The sequence below is a fragment of the Gobio gobio genome (genome assembly GCF_949357685.1).
Source record: "Gobio gobio genome assembly, chromosome: 9".
NCBI classification, from domain to species: Eukaryota; Metazoa; Chordata; class Actinopteri; order Cypriniformes; family Gobionidae; genus Gobio; species Gobio gobio.
Window position 1 is genome coordinate 13,586,237 of NC_137115.1, and position 19,422 is coordinate 13,605,658.

The 19,422-nt window shown below is 40.0% G+C and overlaps 1 protein-coding gene across 2 annotated transcripts; it reads left to right on the top strand.

Moving 5' to 3' along the window:
• Nucleotides 1-1,608: 1,608 nt before the first annotated feature.
• Nucleotides 1,609-18,816, top strand: LOC307131260 (CLOCK-interacting pacemaker). Of its 2 annotated transcripts, XM_079824820.1 has the most exons (5): nucleotides 1,609-1,859; nucleotides 3,009-3,112; nucleotides 4,976-5,176; nucleotides 15,088-15,269; nucleotides 15,978-18,816. In XM_079824820.1, exons 2-5 carry the CDS (start codon nucleotides 3,064-3,066, stop codon nucleotides 17,181-17,183), a joined length of 1,638 nt encoding a protein of 545 aa, XP_079680946.1. In that variant the 5' UTR covers nucleotides 1,609-1,859; nucleotides 3,009-3,063; the 3' UTR covers nucleotides 17,184-18,816. The 2 variants fall into 2 exon arrangements, with proteins under 2 accessions (XP_079680946.1, XP_079680947.1); XM_079824821.1 differs by lacking the exon at nucleotides 3,009-3,112.
• The last annotated feature ends 606 nt before the right edge of the window (nucleotides 18,817-19,422 follow it).

The following is a 19,422-nucleotide window of genomic DNA, read 5'->3' on the forward strand; positions in this document are numbered from 1 at the left end:
CAAAGAACCTTTAACGTCAAAGGAATCCTTCCATCGAGAAAAAAGGTTGTGGGTTTCTGGGCTAGTGAAAAAAAGCTTCTTTTAACAGGTTAGTTCACCCAAAAAAGAAAATTCTGTCATTAATTACTCAACCTTATGTTGTTCCAAACCCGTAAGACATTCGTTCATCTTCGGAACACAAATTAAGATATTTCTGATGCAATCCGTCTCTGACCCCTCAATAGACAGCTATTTAATTACCGCTTTCAAGGCCCAAAAAGGTATAAAGACATTGTTAAAATTGTCCATGTGACTACAGTGGTTCAACTTAAATTTTATGAAGCGACAAGAAGAAGAAGAATTTGTTACATTTATATAGCGCTTTTCTAGGCACTCAAAGCGCTTTACATAGAAGGGGGGAATCTCCTCAACCACCACCAATGTGCAGCATTCACCTGGATGATGCGACGGCAGCCATATTGCGCCAGTACGCCCACCACACACCAGCTGATTGGTGGAGAGGAGACAGTGTGATGATACCAATCGTATATATATATATATATATATATATATATATATATATATATATATATATATATATATATATATATATATATATATATATATGGGGATGATTAGGAGGCCATGATAGACAGGGGCCAATGGGCAAATTTGGCGAGGATGCCGGGGTTACACCCCTACTCTTTATCGAAAGACATCCTGGGATTTTTAATGACCACAGAGAGTCAGGACCTCGATTTAACTTCTCATCTGGAGGACGGAAGAATACTTTTTGTGTGCAAATAATTTAGGTTATTTAATTGAGGGCGAGTAATTAATGACAGAATTTTCTTTTTGGGTGAACAAACCCTTTAAGAACCATCCATTTAAATTGTTCTTCTATGGAATCACTGCAAAGAAAAGAAAAAGAAAAAAACCCTCTTGGAACCTTTATTTTTAAGAGTGTATATGTCCCTTGTTCTATTCGTGAGGTATTTCTGTGGGGTTACAACCTTTTGGTGCCTAACAACTCAAATGTAGCAGTCACCACTTTGCAGTTTGATGCAGTTCCACTGCTGCTTATATTGAGACCACATGTCCAATAAAATCTATCTTTACAATATTTGATGGGTTCTTAATTGTCTAAGCTTCACTAAAATTGGCAAAGTATTACCAATGTATTTTTTGTCATATGGCACTTATTTAGCAGCATATAATCGGACAATTCATGCATTCTAAGAATGACATAACATATATAGAAAAGTAAAGAAAATGATGCGTGTTAAATGCTTCCCGTATCTGACTCAAAAGAGTGCTCAGGATTACAAAATATCGAACACATGGACAGCCAAATGTAGTTACACTAATGCGTCGTTCGTTTCTTCGCCACTCCTCCGTGTGGTGGTTATATTTCGTGTCTGTTGTTCAGTTGCGTCCTGTCATACCGTCTCGCTCCTCCTCTCCACGTGCCTGCTCACAGGATTGGCCATGCCACTTATTCCCCTGCGTCACTCGTGCTTGAGGCGGGGTTAGGCGGAATCCCTTTGCCATTATTGGCCCGGTGAAATGTCAATCACGCGAGTGGGCGGGTCCCGATTGGGAAGGGCGGGGCTTACTGCAGGTGGAGTTGTCATTCGGCAATTTTGAAGCACGGGGTGGAGGAGGTTTAACAAACCCGAGCTGGAGAACATCAGAAAAAAAGTGTGGAAAAGGTAATGTGGCTCGGTCACGCTGGGTGGTCATCGTCCTTGACAGCGAGATGACGGGAGGCACAGATTGCCCCTGGACAGGTAGTTAGGAGTGTGTGTGTGTGTGTGTGCACCCCTGGACGGAGAAGAGACGAACACTCGGGACCAGGACCAGTATTGTACATTACCAAGGTAGGCAGTGCTGGTGTGTTGTTTATATTTGAGTTTTTCTGCAAACACGTGATGTATTTTTAGGTCACTTTAGGTGTTTATTTTTACCCATTGGTACTGATAATGTATTTGACTGACAGCTCCAGCTTTATTTGCACATAAGGTTGTCTAAGAAGGTGGTAAAGCACGTTATTTTTTACTGTGTGTGTGGTGTCAACAGGAGGAAGTGGAGACTGAGCTCGGCTGTATTACATAACAGTCAGAGGAAGGGAGGGCTCTCAGCTCCGTGTGTGTGTGTGTGTGTGTGTGTGTGTGTGTGTGTGTGTGTGTGTGTGTGTGTGTGTGTGTTAGTTTATGTGCCTAAATAAATAACCTTCCTCCTGGCAGAATAATTCATGCCACAGACCAAAGCAAGAACTAAACTATTTTGTAGTGCTCATAATAATTTATTGAGTAAAAATGCAAATTGACATCGCGTCTTTCCCCCCTTTTTTGACCATCTTAGCTTACTAGCCTATACAGTAATGATGTTTATAAATGCGTGTAATAAAGACAGTTGACAGAAAGTTTACAGTTTTACACGAGAGATGCGGAAATGTAAGCTCCTCTGTGACATATTCGAATCGACGATATAGTGCAACTTTTCCCGACTTTTTACAGGGGGGGGAATCATTAAAGCAAAACGAATGGCTAAAATCTCGGGATTTAGTGGCTTATAGTTGTTATAAAACCGATGGAATAACATTAATACAAGCACTATTGATCAATAAAATAGTAATAGTCAGAAAAAAATTATTTAGCAAAGTATTGTTTACAGCATTTGTATAACTGTGGGCTGTAAATGATTGCCAAGTAACGTCACAACTTTTGGGCGCATTCATTTGCCTTGTTCAAGTCCACTGGGGAAGTTCCTATTTATGAGTTTGAAAATTGTAATTAGGACATGAGGAGTTATTTTGGTCATAATGAAATCAGCCTTAACATCAATGGACTTATTTAAATGTTCTTCTTTTATATTTTACAGATTTTTAGCACTAATGCAAAATGATGATCAAAAGAATCATTAGAGCCAATTAGTCCATTTCCCCCGTTATATATAGGCCTATATTTTATCATTCACATGCTGTAGTTTTTTTTCTGGCAAGGTTTATCACTTTTCTTCTTCAACAGTACACAAAATGCGTTATGGAATTGGCTAGCCAATGCTGGTAGGCCCTGCTGGTAGATGCCAGAACTACACCATGACGGCAAAAATCATTTTTCTACATTCAAACGTAACTATGTTCTGACCATATATATTTCCCCGGACAACAAATACAATAATATGATGAAATATCTGTGATGCATGATGAGATTTGAGATCTTTTAAAAGTGTGAAATGAATTTGTCCCCATTCTCTGCATTTGACAAGACACCACATGCAAATTATCCCAGAGTTCATGAGTGTTAATGAGCAAAGATGGCAACATTTAGCAGCGTTTTAAGGTGCGAACACGCCATGTCGTAATAACCGTAATTACGAGATTCCGAATTGTTAAAAGCACTCACGTCCTCTTAGAATTCATAATTACAACCTGTAAACTGGGAATTTTCTGATCGCACTTACTTGTACCACCTTATGACATGGCGTGAACGCAGCATTACAGCACCAAACACAATTGACCATATGCACGGGGACTTCCTGGTTTGCGATGAGCCAGTTTGGGCATTTCCGGTGAACTGTTAGCTGCCATTCTGTACACCTTACCTAGTTTTGCCAATAAACCAGTTTTTACGCACAACATTTTTCCAACACTTTAAATGTTATTTTTAATGAGATGACCAAAAACATTATTTGTTCATCCTTCTGAGATTGTCCCCATTTGTAAAATGGTAAATTGTAAAACATAAAATTGTAAATTGTAAAATTTAAAAATAAAAGACATTAATTACCACTATAATCAGGAGATGGCAGCAGAGGAGCATATGGCTTAGCCATTTCCAGTAATATTTTTCCCCCACACATTTCGCTTTTGAATAAATATGAAGCATTATAAAATCACTAGGTTTAAAAATAAATGTTGTCATGGTGAAGTATGAAGTACTCACAAAAATCTCATGAAAAACAATAACTTTTATTGCGAATGAATTACATCGAAAGCAGCACCGCGCACTCCATTTATAATCACTGACAGAAGCTGTCAGTCAGAGCAGCGCAAGCTCAATGATTTCGGCACACTTGTGAAAACTTCCATTTTGTTCAATGAATCTGTGTTGACAACTGATGGTCGAATTGAATTTTGCTGAGGAGGAAAGGTACGCGTCTTTTTTATGTAGTTTTACATTTGAATAACTTTTTTTTTTAACATTTGAATAACTAAATTAATGCTAGGACTGACTATTTAAGCGACTATATTCTGATTATAAATTAAGGTTTACACTATTGATGCTGTTAAAGCTACCTCAGGACATTGAAGATACCGACACACCAACAAGTGACATGTCACCGGAAGTTTTCCAGCTGGCTTATATTATTGCGGAAGTTCTAAAGAATGTTCCGTGCATATAGTCAATTAAACCAATCAGAATTAGAGTTGGAAGTATCCTTCTAAAATATAAGCACAGGTCCCATGTAAATTTAATATGCTGGTAAAAAGCAATTGTGTTTCAGCAGTGAGTTCAGAGTGTTGAGTGTATACACAGGCTATACATAATGTATGTTTGTAGTAGTCACTTTAGTAGTTACAATCATTTAGAAAAAGGCTACATTTTGTACAGTAGCATTGAATACACTGTAATTGTCTCTACTGGAAAGGCTGGACATTCAGAAAAAATATGACTTGTGACACAATGTCTACCTTGTGTTTAGAATTTACGATTTACATACATGTCCTGTGGAATAATATGTGCTCTTTAAAATTGTTTTCTTTTTTTTTTGCTATCTATTTTTTTTAAAAAACAACTCCCCTCTAGACAACTGTTGAAAGATAATTACCTTGGTTCACCTTTTGTGTAGCATTTTGTAACTCTTTATGTTATTAGTGCTCCTGATCAAACATGTTTGTATGTAAGAACCTTGAGAATGAACTCTTTCTAGAAATGGGTAAATACATTCTGCATGAGTCCACTGTCTGCCAGCTCTGTCTCTCTGATACCAGGGCCCGGGATGCCCAAGGAACCAAGAGGAGATGCCCAAGGGTGTGTAGTGGAGAGGGAACGCACCTCTCGTCCAGCCAGTAAAAATGCTAAGGACAAAAGCAACAATGCCGCCCTTTTGGCATCTAGAGCAAGAGCACACACTGAACAGAAAACAAGTGGACGTGGCTCCCGCTGCTCTGAGAAAGACTCTGGTTACTCAGGTGAGTATTGATTGACAGTCCTACTGTAACATTCACCCCTAAGAGACTGAGGTCACACTATTACTATTATGATGACAAACAAAACAATTGACTCAAAACCCATAGTGTGTTAAGAACTACAATTGCCCCAACATTCAATATACAAAACCACAAAAGCAATCCCATTAGGTTTCAGTCCCCTTCAATTTAATATAGAGTAATTTATACAGTAATTTGTCAATAAATCAATCTCACCTGATAGTCGAATGGGGATTGGAACACCTATGATGAAATCTCTGCAATGAAAATACATTTAAAAAGAAAAGTATATTCCACACCAGGTATATTTGACTATTAATGGTGAGAGTTATCTAACAAAACAGTAGAAGTCCATAGCCATTGTAAATTCTTTTACTCGTACACACCCTAACCCGCCATTCAACCTGCTTCAAAAGCACTTCCTTGATTTTGTCAGCACCAAATCACAACATCACCAGTCCTACTGAATATTGCGAGTACAAAAAAGGCGTCTCTCACATTGATAGCATTAATACGGAAAAACTAGGAACACGTGCATGCATAAAATAGCCTCATCCCATGTTATATCCCTCTGTTTATATGTGACCATGTCACTACACACACACACACACAGCAAGTTTTATCTGTATTTCTCATCAGCCCTCATGTTGTTCCAAACTGGTATGACTTTCTCTCTGTAGAACATAAAAAGAGATTTTCCGTACTCTTTTCCATACAAGGAAGTTTCCAAAGGCTATTAAAGGGGCCATACTATTTTAAAAGTTTATTGTTCTGTTTATTGGGTGTACTAGAATAAGTTAACATGCTGTTATATTAAAGCGATAGTTCACCCAAAAATGAAAATTAGCAAATTATTTACTCACCCTCAAGTCATCCTAGGTGTATATGACTTTCTTCTTTCAGACGAATAAAATCAGAGTTATATTAAAAATGTCCTGGCTCTTCCAAACTTTATTATGGCATTGAATTGTTGCCTCGTTTATGAAGTCCATTCGAGTGCATCTATCCATCATATAACTGCTCCACACGGCTCCGGGGGGTTAATAAAGGCCTTCTGAAGCGAAGTGCCCTGTTTGTGTATGAAAAATATCCATATTTAAAACTTTATAGACTAAAATAACTAGCTTCCGGTGGTCAGCAGTACGCAAGTCGACTTATGGAGAAAGAGGAACCCTTGAACCCTTGACGTATGCATATTGACGAACACAGAAGTGCAGAGGATAGAGCAAAACAAAACACCGGTCTTGAATTAGAAGTCTAAAACGAGAATTTTTAAAGAGAAATGGCAGAGAATTTCGATATTAGAGAAGTTTGTTCCACGATAGGCGTCAAAGCTTGCGATGCTCCTGTACATCGCATCAGGGGTTACTCTTTTAGCGCAAGTCGACTTGCATACCACTGACTGCCGGAAGCTAGTTATTTTAGTCTATAAAGTTTTAAATATGGATATTTTTCTTACACAAACACGCCCCTTTGCTTCAGAAGGTCTTTATTAACCCCCTGGAGCCGCGTGGAGCAGTAATATGATGGATAGATGCACTTTTATGGACTTCAAAAATGAACCATCAAGTCAATGCCATTATAAAGCTGGGAAGAGCCAGCTATAGTATATTTTTGTATATTTTCACATACTATGTTATTGCAGCACCTCTATTCTAACAATCAAAGCGTTTCAGAAAGACTGACAATCCGGTTTCTACATAGGCCCTCATTCCGAAAACCCAGACTGCTCTGATTGGCCAAACACCTCAAGCGTGTGTCAGAAATGTTAACGGCCCTTATCATAATCAGTTTGAACATGAATGTATACTGGCAGTGTTTGTACACAACCACCCTATAATGGTAAAAATCCACCTACTCCTTTTTTAAATCCCCATAAATCATAAGCACTTTGCTTATGTGTGCACTTTATTACAGTTAATCAGAGTTGTTTTACGGATATAAAGTTTACCAGTTTATTAAGCATCCCCGAAAAGGGATAAGGTCTGTATATAATTGTTTACTGTTAGTTCTGCCCTACAAAGGCAAAAGGCAGTAACTTCTTTCTGTGTCATACATCTGTCACTGAAGCACTTCAGACACACACAATACCTGAATAAAAGTATAGATAAAACAAATAGTTGAGTGGTTGTTTTTACTAATAGCTTTTAAGGATGGCCCATTGCTCTTAAAGGAAATTGATGGTTCAGATCAGGCTCCAGATTTGAGCTACAGGGAGGGCCAAGTGAAATTCCTGGTGGGCCCAGACATTTTACATTTTTTTTCCCCCAGTAAAAAAACTTTACTTTATAACAAAAGAGGCAGGTCTTGAAAGGAACTCTCTATATTTAGAGGGCTCAATGCAAAGGAGCTTTTTTTACAGGTTCATTCTGGTCCAGATTTGTACTTGCCCTGCAACAATTTTCACTGGCCCCACCAAAAAAAAAAAAAAAGTTAAAAGTTAAATATTTAGACAAGTAAACAGTCAGTAAAACAAATTACAAGCAATAGCACAAATGCATAGAATCAGGGCAGGACTGAGGGGTCTGGGGGTACCTGTGCTCGAGTTTGTTTGGGCCGTACCTACTACGCTACAAATGACCTCAACTAGAGCCCCGTTTCCACAGAAATTACCCGGAACAATTTGTCCCAGGAACTCTTCCCCCAGACCTGTTGCTGTCTGTGTTTCCATCGTGGTCTAAAGTACCGTGAAGATTAGTCCGGTGATGTAGGACTGCACGCAACTTTCCAGAGCCCACTGGATTTCGTCTTCTGCAAATACACTTAATAAAGCCTGAACCTGGTCGTCGGTCCATTGGTCGAATTTTTTAAACTTAATTGTTGATTGGAATAGCAACTCTTACTGCACGCACCGCAACTGACTTTTAGGTTGAAATAAAATGCTGCGTGAGCTCAACCAATCAGCATGTTCAGCGCCCAAGTCCCACCCCCAAAAGTTCGCGAGCAGGGCTGTTTTGAGGGGGACATTTTTACCCAGAACTTCATTTAGACCCCGGTTCCTGCAGTCGAAACACACTGAGTACCACCCCAAAGTCTCTAGTTCCTGCGGTGGAAACGCGACTTAGAACATCATAATAGAGTAGCAAAAAATACACAAATATTAAAATGTGCATTGAGGTTCAGAACAATTAATATGCAACATGCCTAGCCTAGTCAAAGTTTAGAGGTAATATTAAATAGACATTATAATACAATAAAATACAGAATGTGTCTCTCAGTCGAGAGAAGATCAAAACCCTGAAATAACACTGAGCAATAACGCCAGAGATGAACTGTATTTTTAAATGCATTGTCATATCGGTGTTCTCTTATGTCAGATTCTTACATTAAATCAATCAATTCAAACAGAATAAGAAGACACTGTGCATCTATTACCAAACAAATAAAGTCAGTATCAATAAAATCCATCTTTGTACACTTAAAGGATTAGTTCACTTTTAAATAAACTTTTGCTTATAATTTACTCAATCCATGTCATCCCAGATGTCCATGTCTTTCTTTCTGCAGTCGAAAAGAAATTAAAGGGGGGGGGAACACTCAGTTTCAGTCAGTCTCATGTCAATCTTGAGTACCTATAGAGTAGCACTGCATCCTGCATATCTCCGAAAAGTCTTTATTTTTATTATAATTATAAAAGAAAGATGCGCTGTTCCGAGTCTTTCCGGAAAAAGCCGTGCGGCTGGGGGCGTATCGTGTGGGCGGAGCTAAAGAATGTCGAGCGCGCGCCGCTGTTATGCTGCGTTCACACCAAACGCGAATTGAGCGTCAAAATCGCGTCTACCGCGTCTAGTTTCACGCGCGTACATTTTGAATGCATTCGCGCGTCAGCAGAGAATTGGACGCGCGTAGAAATCGAGCGTTTGAAGCGAAATTGACGCGCGTTCAAGGCACTCCAGGAGAAATGTCATAAAACACCACTCTGCCTCTTTTCATTTTCATTAAACATATATATTAAGCATTAATAGCCACACAAATGTGGTCCAGGCAACTCCTACATCATGTTCAGTACATGTATATTTAAATATCCTTAAAATGTAAAGTTATTAAACTTCTCTTTGCCCTCAGTCAAAACGATTTGGCAGACAACAAATTATAGATTCATGAGAGCAAAGCTCGGCCGTTAGATCTACACAAAACGAACCACTACAGGACATCAGAGCCAGCGGCAGACGCCAGAAGGACTGGCCGAGGAAAGGCTGCCTTCGCCGGGGTTATGAGCAGTGATTGCCCGGTGATCGCCTGGATCTCACAACTCCAAAAACACAAGATTATTTTTTTAAAATAGGCGCTCTCTTTATAAATAAACCACAGATTTGAGCTTTAAACAGCTACATTCCCACCTGAAAACGTCTTAAAACTACATTTTGTGACACAATAGTACTGTTTTTAATTTATGCAGGGTTTCTCATACACGTCACTTTACCACGTGACAGCAGCGAGCAGGCTCCTGATTGGTTAACGCGGCGCGAATTGACGCCAAAGTTCAAATTTTTCAACTCGGGCGTCAGACGCGAATTCGCTTCAAACGCGTGAATGCACAAAAGCACCATTCGCGTGTAACGCGCGTATCGCGCAAGACGCTCAATTCGCGTCCAATTCGCGCCATTCGCGCGAACTGGACGCGCGAATGAAGCGGATTCGCGTCCTTCGCGCCGCGCGTAACGCGCCTTCCGCGCCGCGGGACCTCCAGACGCGCGTCAACGCGCCTTTCCATTGACTTAACATTGAAATCACTCGCGCCTGACGCTCAATTCGCGTTTGGTGTGAACGCAGCATTACTGTGTTGAGTGCGTCTGAAAGCTGCGTCATCCCTAAAAGCGGGGAAAAACTTTATTCAACATAAAAAATGGCTTTTAATCAGATACAGCCATACATCTATGATCCGGAATCAGACCCAGAGGCTGAAGTTGAACAGGAGCAGCAGCAAAAACGACTAGAGCAGGACGTCGACTATGTGGTATAAGTTACACTAACTATATAATATGTTTAGCGGCTTGTGTTATTTAGAACACCATGTCAAGCGCGAGTGTTACAATGTGTGTGTGTGTGTTTACGCGTGGTTTGTGAAGACATGATTTGTAGTAAGCGGACTGGTTTTGCGCGTCAGGCTAGTGTTTACATAGAAAGACATGGAATAGTAGCGCATTTGAATGAAGAACCGCGCTTATTTAGTTCAACATATTTCCCCATTCTTTGTGTATTGTTGTTTGGAGTGCTTTTACAATACACAAACATACACATATAGTGGCCAGCTAAACAAATGTACACACACTATACATTGCATGCTCCATTGATCAATACGTGATCATGTTTGGGCTAACATTACTTGATGGGCATAGGCAAAAACAGACATTTGAAGCAGTCAAACCTGCGGTTCCAACGTTGGGACCTTTATCGTTGGGACCGCTCCATCCTTCAGTATTAGGCGATCTGAAAATCCGGCGTCGAACTGGGCCTTGTTTATAAAACAATCGGCACCGAAATGCAGGGAACAGACATAAATATTTACGCAACTTATTGTTGATCCGGAAAAGCAAATTCCATCTGTACGAGCCAGCGCTCTGATGAGCGTAGCCTATTGCTTTCACGCTCTCTCTCTCTCTCGCGCGCGCTCTTCCGGTAGAATTTTCCGTACGGCCCATACAAGGAAATTCCGCCCTGTTGACGTCAAGCGGACCCATGATCGAAAAAAACTTTCCGAAACTTATGACTAACAGGAAGTACTAATTTTGGCAAAGAAATACTCCCATTAAACGTCCACCTTAGCTTATGAAACGGTGTCCATGTTTAGCATGGGAATCCAAGTCTTTAACAGTGCCAAAAGATCAGTATGCATGAAACAGCATTTCACCCCCCCTTTAAGGTTTTGGATGAAAACAGTCCAGGGTTTTTGTCCATATAATGGACTTCAATGGGCTGCAAACGGTTCAAGGTCCAAATGACAGTTTCAGTGCAGCTTCAAAGGCCTTTAAATTAGATCGTGGTCATAGATGTATACGTAGATCCCTCATTAGCGACTGCATGGATCAGTAGAATGAGGTATCTACTATCGATATATCTATAACCACGATCGAATTTGACCTCACTCCCCGGAAGTGATGGTGGAGCTCAGAGATGATCGCGTTCCTCAGTTAAGAGGTAAAATAATAGCATAAACACTGCTCGGTTTCTCGCAGAAACTGGTCGTTTCGCTAGATAAGACCCTTATTCATCGTCTGGTGTCGTTTGGTATCGTTTAAAGCCCTTTGAAGCTGCACTGAAACTGTCATTTGAACCTTGAACCGTTTGCAGCCCATTGAAGTCCATTATATGGAGGAAACCCCTGGAATGTTTTCATCCAAAACCTTAATTTCTTTTCGACTGCAGAAAGAAAGACATGGACATCTTGGATGACATGGGGGTGAGTAAATTATCAGCAAAAGTTTATTTAAAAGTGAACTAATCCTTTAATGCAGCTCCGATGCGGCATGAATGGATTTACACTGCAGTTGCATAATCAGTGTTGGTGTAATGCATTACTAACGAATTAATTAATTAATTACTGTAATTTCTTTGTATTTTTAACTACAGTTACTTCTGATGTGACTCCATTAAATACTGTATATAACAATTCTATATAAAACAATAGTGGATTTAACATAACAATTTTACATCTTATGTTAAAATATAATGTAACCTTCTCCCTTAAAAATACTTTGGTCAGTTAAGGAATAATTTATGCAATTTTATATTATTTATTTGAAAGATTTTAGAGCAGTTTCATATCCAACTGGTCGAGGTTGATATGGGATTTAGAAAGTAATAAGTAATGGAATAGTTTTTAGAAAGAGAATAATTGGTCATCTAATTACACTGTTGAAGATGTAATTAGTAGCTTGTAATTAATTAAATAATAGGCTACTTAAAAAAATTAAATAATAGGCAACTTTTTAAATATGAAACTAAAGACAGCACTGTTGCTTGTGTGATAACTCATACTTCATAGATTTATGTTATAAATATAAAGAACAGGAACTCATAAAAAAAAAAATTCTCACACATTTTGATGACATTTCTGCCCAGCTGTAGTGTGATGGCAGTGAGATGGGAGAGAGCACTCAAACCCCTTCAGATCACAGTTTAGTGGAAAAATAAAATAAAAGATCATTCTCTGTAAAGAAATGATGCGTGAACATTAGACGCAAAAGACAACTGTCTAGACACGGCTCTCTGTGCACGCTTCCAAGTGTATGCGCAGAGAAAAGAGCGAGTGAGCGTTTTTCGCAAAATGATTTAAAATAGTTTGAATGCTTAAACTGAAAAAAGAGACTTAAATCAGGCTTTCTAGTTTCTAAATAACAAACATTTTTGGATGGCAAGCAACCGAAAACCATGATCTCTCTCAAAAGCTGGAGCTAAAATATAGAAATCGGTTATTTGACATGGGGCCCGGGTGGGCCAAGCTTCTGATTGGGTGGGCCCGGCCCACCCTGGCCCTCCCTTGGAGCCGGGCCTGGTTGTGATGGCTTTGAAACGCAGACATCAAGGTAAAGGTAAGATATTGTGTAACTCTATAGATGCATTAGACAAACAAATTAGATCGCAATCTACTTCATTTAGCTAGCTAGCAGCCAGCATAAATAGGCTAGTCAGCTACCCAATGAATAGGCTACCAAACTGCTCCATATAAAAAAGCAATTATAAATCAGCCAAAATAAATGCCATGATCACTAGATTTTATACAGGTGTTACTATAATGATTTTGTAAATGATGATCAGCAACCAAATATTGATAATGTGGAAGTGACTTCTCGCTTTTTGCAGACAATACAAAGGCATAGTACAGTAACTTCAAAATAGGGGTCAAAAGTCAAGTTTGATCTCAAGATTTTTATATAGATAATTTTCATTACTAAAACATCTATTTGCCAGATTTCCAGTGTCCTACCTATAATTCATTTGACTGGACAACTAAAAATCTTTAAGGTCTTTTTAAGGTGAAGGCCTTTTGCCTTTGTAGGGCAGAGTTGTAACGAGTGTAATTCTCGTGTAATTCTCTGTGTATGTTGCTGATGATGCAAGGGAGAGAGAGAGTTTATGTATACAGGGCCGGATTAACCATTAGGGCAACTGGTCACTTGCCCAGGGGCACAGGATATCTAAGGGGCCCTGGGCACCGTCAAATATTATGTTAGATCACGTTATAAAGTCAGTCCTCACTTTCCTAATTCTATGCAGATTTTTGCAACCCGTTCGATCAAAATATTATGTTAAATCACGTCAAAAACAATGTCTGTAGCTTTCTGCGTGCGCAGCGAGCGAGGGCGAGCTGTCACGTCGAATCACGTGACTTGACGCTCTGAAATTTGAAATCGGTGGGAAGATGGAGAAGCAGTTAAGCGGGAGCGCTAAAATATATATATTTTTTTTCAGGTGCTTGAGCCCCTGCCCTTTTTCAAAATGAATTAAAAGTGCCCCTCTCAGACAAATATCAATTATAATATTGTGGTCAATAAAACAAAATAAATTTCACTATAATAACATGACAATGTATACAATAGTAATGAACTAAAATAGAATAGTCTGTTTATTTTTACATATCAGTCGGTCTGAGGTGTTGCCATAACGCGTTGCTATTGGTTGCGTGCGTTTTGATTGACTGGCTGATTTCCCACAGTCTGATCGAAAAGGCCCTCGAGTTATATATGATTTCTTTCAGAGTGTCTGTGGCTTTACGGGGTGAAAAAAGTAAATCAAACATTTTTTCATCAATAATCAAAGCTAATGTGTCGATTTAATTAAAAATCTATATAGTATTTCATTAACAAGTTCAAATTCCATTGGGCAATGTGGTAGCGGCAATTTTCTATTCTAATTTATAAATCGGTTGAAAATTACATGGACAGACGAACTAACGTTTTTGGAACGATTTCCTGCGGTTTGTCTCATTTTATAAATCAAATTGCATATCGCTGACAAAATGGATGTTAACTGTCAACAAACAAACAAAGCACTGCACAAAAACATGCAGCACCAAAAGTCACGTTAATGGTAAGTAGTATTAAATTCACTTGTATTTATGTATATTGATTCACCGTTTATGTATATTGATACACTGATACACCTCATTTGCATTTAAAGGGACACACACAAAATTGGTACACGTTTGCTCGCCCTCAAAAGTGGCATTATTAACCCAATAAAAAACAAAAAATACATTGAAGCTTCATATGTTTAGAAAAGAGCAGCATAAACATTCTTCTTTTGTGTTCCTAAAACTCCTGATAAAATTTTCAAATAGGCACTCATTTTATAAATAAACCACAGATTTGAGCTTTAAACAACTACATTATTACAACTATGGCATTACTCAACAAGATGAGCTGCCTGGCAGAATCCCCTCCCATGACGCAAATTTACGTCTGTTGTGAAGTGAATGTCATGCGCAAATGAAGCGAGTAAACTCAAAATGTTCAAGCGTCCAACTACGCGCAAACTGGTGTGAACGCACCATCAGTAAGGTCAAGCCCTGACACGGTGTGGAAAAAAAAACCTGGCTCAAAGTCACCGTTCCAGTCAGTCTCAAAGGTATTCAATAGGGTTCAGGTCTGGGCTTTGTGTAGGCCACATCATATTCAGTAAACACTTTTACTGGTTGCAGTTGATGACTGTGTCATGTTCTTTGATATGCCCGATTCAACTGAAAATGTTTGTATAAGGAGATTTAAAGGCTGTTTGCTTGAATATATGCACATGCCAGTCATGGGTGCAGCTGAAAGAGTCAACCTGTTCATTAGAAGTTGATGGATGTACTTCTGACCATGTAGTGTAGCTTCATGAAGTTTAAATAACATCAGTGATCCTTCATTTCACCTAATGCCTTTGCTTCTCCTACTGCTCTGTTTCTCTCCCAGACACTGGCTCAGATTCCTTGCAAACTTATGCAGATGACCAGCAGAGCAGTGTGAATGAGCCTCAGGTCTGCAAAAGTTTGGGTGGGGTGGATCAAGGCCCCCTACAGGGAAGCCACATACTGGTGTCCGGGACCCCTGAACTCACCCCCGTATTCATCATTAAGAATGTGGTGTTGAAGCAGGTGAGACAATCCAAGAGGAAAGAGTAAGAGGCTCGGTTCCAAAACATAGCGAACTGCCTACATATGAAGCCAACATATGCCTCTATGACACATAGAATTGCTGCCGATGCAAATCGTTCCAGGTCAGTCACTTATGAGGTTTCTCACAATGACAGTTAAGGCCCAGGTATACTTGATTTTCCGTTTTCCGCTCCGCCTCACGCACAGTTGAGCATGGAAGCCTTTCAAAGGATACTCCATTGAGATCAGTTGGATGCTTTTGACGTATGTACACATATATAGTGGACCTTTCTTTTCAACCATACCACACACACACAGACAAAAATTTAGTTGGACACAGTCGGCTTTAGGCAGTTGTATTCTAAGGCAGCACCATATGTAGAAAGTAGATCAGTATATTTTGAACCAGAGCCAGACAAAAATTAATTACACGGATGTTTGGAAAAGACGGATGAGAAAGAGGTACAAAGAAAACCGAATAATGCGTGAAATTGAAACAGAGGGTAAGAGGTGTCCGAAGGTCCTAGGTGTTTGTGAACACAATAGTGGAATTGAGTCACATAGAAAACAACAAATCCTATAAAATATTGGCATGCCATTTCTCATATGAAATATACTTCAAAAGAAACAGTTTACTTGATATTTCCTATTGTGAAATTGCTCTGTACAAAAATAATTCTTTCTCTCCTCTTTTTCTCTTTCCCAAAGCCTGGGCAGTCTGTTCAGGACCACATCCACCCTTCATCTCTATCATGGGGTGGAGGTGCTACAAGCAATCAGGGTGCCACCCATGTTCTCTTGCTACAACAGCCTGGCATCAATCAAAGCGCCCCAATGCAAACCCTTAAACCCCAGTCACAGAGATCAGAAAGCAAGGGTGTAAAGAAAAGTAAAAACACTTACCTCCCTATCCTAAACTCCTACCCCCGAATCGCACCTCACCCTAGTAAGAAAACCCCAGAGAAGCCTACAAGCAGTAGGGGACGTAACACAGAAGAGCACCGCCTGAGTAAGAGAGTATGCACAGAGGAGAAAAGAGAGGAGGTGTCCACAACCACACAAGCGACTAAGCAGCATCTGCGCAAGCAGCCAGAGAACAACTTACTGTTGGACTCTCATTCCCCCTCACGGTCGCTGTCTGTGGGCCATGAGAGACTTTCTGTCTCTCACCAACACCGAAGCCCACGTCGCCCATCTAGTCCCTCTGCTTCCCTCAGTGTGAGCTCTCCGTCAATCTCAAGCACTCAGACTCCATCCCCACCCTCTTCCGACGATCTTATTCAGTCCAGAAAAGAACCTCATAAGCATTGCCAAGGGCCGAAAAATGACACGGGCAAAGGGTCAAACACCCTCAAAGGGACAGCACGGCATCGTCGCTTCCTCAACACAGTGGAGATTCTGAGCCAGTCGGGGCTACTTGACATCACCTTAAGAACGCAGGATCTGATGCGGCAAAATGCCGCCACCGAACGAGACATAGCCCAGCTCCGCCAACATGCCCATCTGCTTTTCCAGGCTGCTCAAGCAGGTGTTGATGCGCCGGCTGCCTGGGAGAAGCTCCAACAGGTCATGGCTGAGTCTGGACACTATCCCAGCCTCAAGTGCCTACCAACAGACAGCAGTGATGGAGGGGACCGGTCTCAATCAAAGTTGGAAGTCGAGGCAGCCACTAGCACAAAACCTGATACGCATGTGCTATACAGATACAGAGCTAATGGGACTGAAGAGGTGGCGCCCCCATCTCCTCTCCTAGCTCCCATGCCAGATGCAGAATGCCAGTCAACAGGTCAATATGATTCTAGCAATGATAGCACCATCACTTTTGAGCAAATCAGAGCCCACATTGGAACTGCCTGTCTGCTGGATGATCCTATAATGCCTCCAGACAGCTCTACCCATGGAAACCTGCTTTAGACTGCGCATAGAAACCTGCTGAGCACTGGGCCTTCCCAGCAGAGAAATAGCAAGAGAGACTTAACAACACTTTCTTGAACATCTCAAACATGACAGTTATGTCCATGCCCCAAGATTCAGTAGTCTCCATGGTAACTCAGGGCTATGCTCAAGGACAGCAGCTCGACTGTGCTGTGAACCATCTTACTGTTTGTCACGTTTCTACTCATCTGCATCAGCAATCACCCAAAGTGTCTGATGAGAGATATGCAGAATTGAACACGCATGCTACAGACTGCCACTCGTTAGTTTAGTCACTGACACGGTTATCTGCATCCGCTTCATGCAGTCGATCACAGAGTAATCACACAGCATTCTGTTCCCTAATTTATGTTGCTTTATATCATAGGCAAGGTGAATTCTCAATTGCTGAAACAGTTTGTAGCATGTAGTGTTTTTAAAGAACACGTTCACCTTTGTCTGGAAATGGTATTTTGCTAAAATGTGGTATGAGATCCCCTCTGTGAGGCCTTATCACTTTAAAGAGCATGAGGATTGTGCATGAAGATTCCAAAAGTCAAAGCTTAGAACTGTTCACACATGCAAAGATACTTAGAATTGTGTGAGAACTATTCTCACAGTGATTGTGGTAAGGACCATGAAGCTTGTGTTCTTCTATGCAGTACGCACTTCATTAATCTGCTTGCTTTACATCTTCATCTTTGACCATGGACCAAGACAACCATTTCTCAAGCCATTTGGATTGGCCTCACTCTGAGATGAAGGGTCAATTTGGAGTGTTTATGTGAGCTTCTTTCCCATTTTGTTTGATCACAGATTTTAACATCTATGTATTTGTGAGTTTGCTTGTATTAATGGTGTTTTGTGCCAGCCTTAATGTATTCTGCAACATCTTTACGTTTCTTCCCCGATTCTCTACAACTGCACCAAGCTTTTTGGCACATTTTGATACTCTTGACATTACACTAATATATTATTTGTTGTTGTTTTAGTATATTTCCATTTATTTACTTACTGAGTATTTCTGAGTAATTCACTGATTTGATTCGTTAGGCCTACATAGAGATTTTGCAGAATTATGAATTCCTGTCATTCACAAAGTTGTATACATAATCATTGCATATTCATTTATGGCTAATTTAATTATGCTTTCAGAATTGAGTACTTTCAGCGTAGTTTAACATGTTTTATGTTTCAATACCTCAGAATTTCAGATTTTACCCTAAAATCAGTAAAGAAAATGATGAAAGAACTGCAGTTACCACCTTCATGACAGATATTTTTCTTCTAACTTAGCTCTTAATTTTCATTTTATAGATGTTGATGGTGTTTTTACACAGCAATGATCTTAAGTCTAAATAAATGGCAGTACAGTAGGGATGATCTGAGTCATGAGTGTGTGTTTGATGTCCAGGTGAAGCTGATAATACGATTGTTGAAATGAATAGCATGTTATGACATGATCGATATTTGTGCTTCCCCATGTAGCAGCACAAGCAGTATGTGATGCAATTCTGAAGCATCTGAAGAATGATTCTCTCAATGTTTCCATGCAGTGTTTGCTGAAGTCAGGATCACTGCAACAGATACACTATTACACTACATGCAGATTAAAATAAAAGCTTCATTAAAAGGCTTTTGGTTTGTTGTATACATTTAATGTCACATTCGTTTCTCTTGGGAATATGAATACTTGTTCCTACTTTTCTCCAAACAGGTCCTATGAGCAGTTTTATCACATGACTACTTTTATTCTGCCTGAAGAAATCTTAGATAAAACAGTATTTATATTAATATTTTGAATGCAAATATCATTTGTCTAAAAACTTGCGAGGGCCTGAACTGATAAAAAGTTGTATTAGCTCTTCTTTTGTGTAAGTGTAAGTACTGTTACTTAAAGCTGCAGTGAGTTTTGCCTCTGTGTCGCCATCTCTGTTTTTAAACCTGCAATTGCAGTTATTTGCGGAGGTATCATCTGTACATGAGTTGTGCATTGCGCGCGCCCCAGTGTTGACAAGTCGGGCTACTTCAAACACTGTTGCCGCGGGCTGTTTTTCATGTCCGCGGGTTAAAGCGACCCCAATTATGTGATATTTTGCCCCGGCATTTGCGAATTTTAGCAGGCAGCCCTACCAAAAAGACACATATTTTACCCCCCAAACGCGATTTTTACCTGAGAAACACGCTTGGGCTTGTTTGGGCTAGTTTTTAGTAGCAATTGGGCGGATTTTGTTGTGAA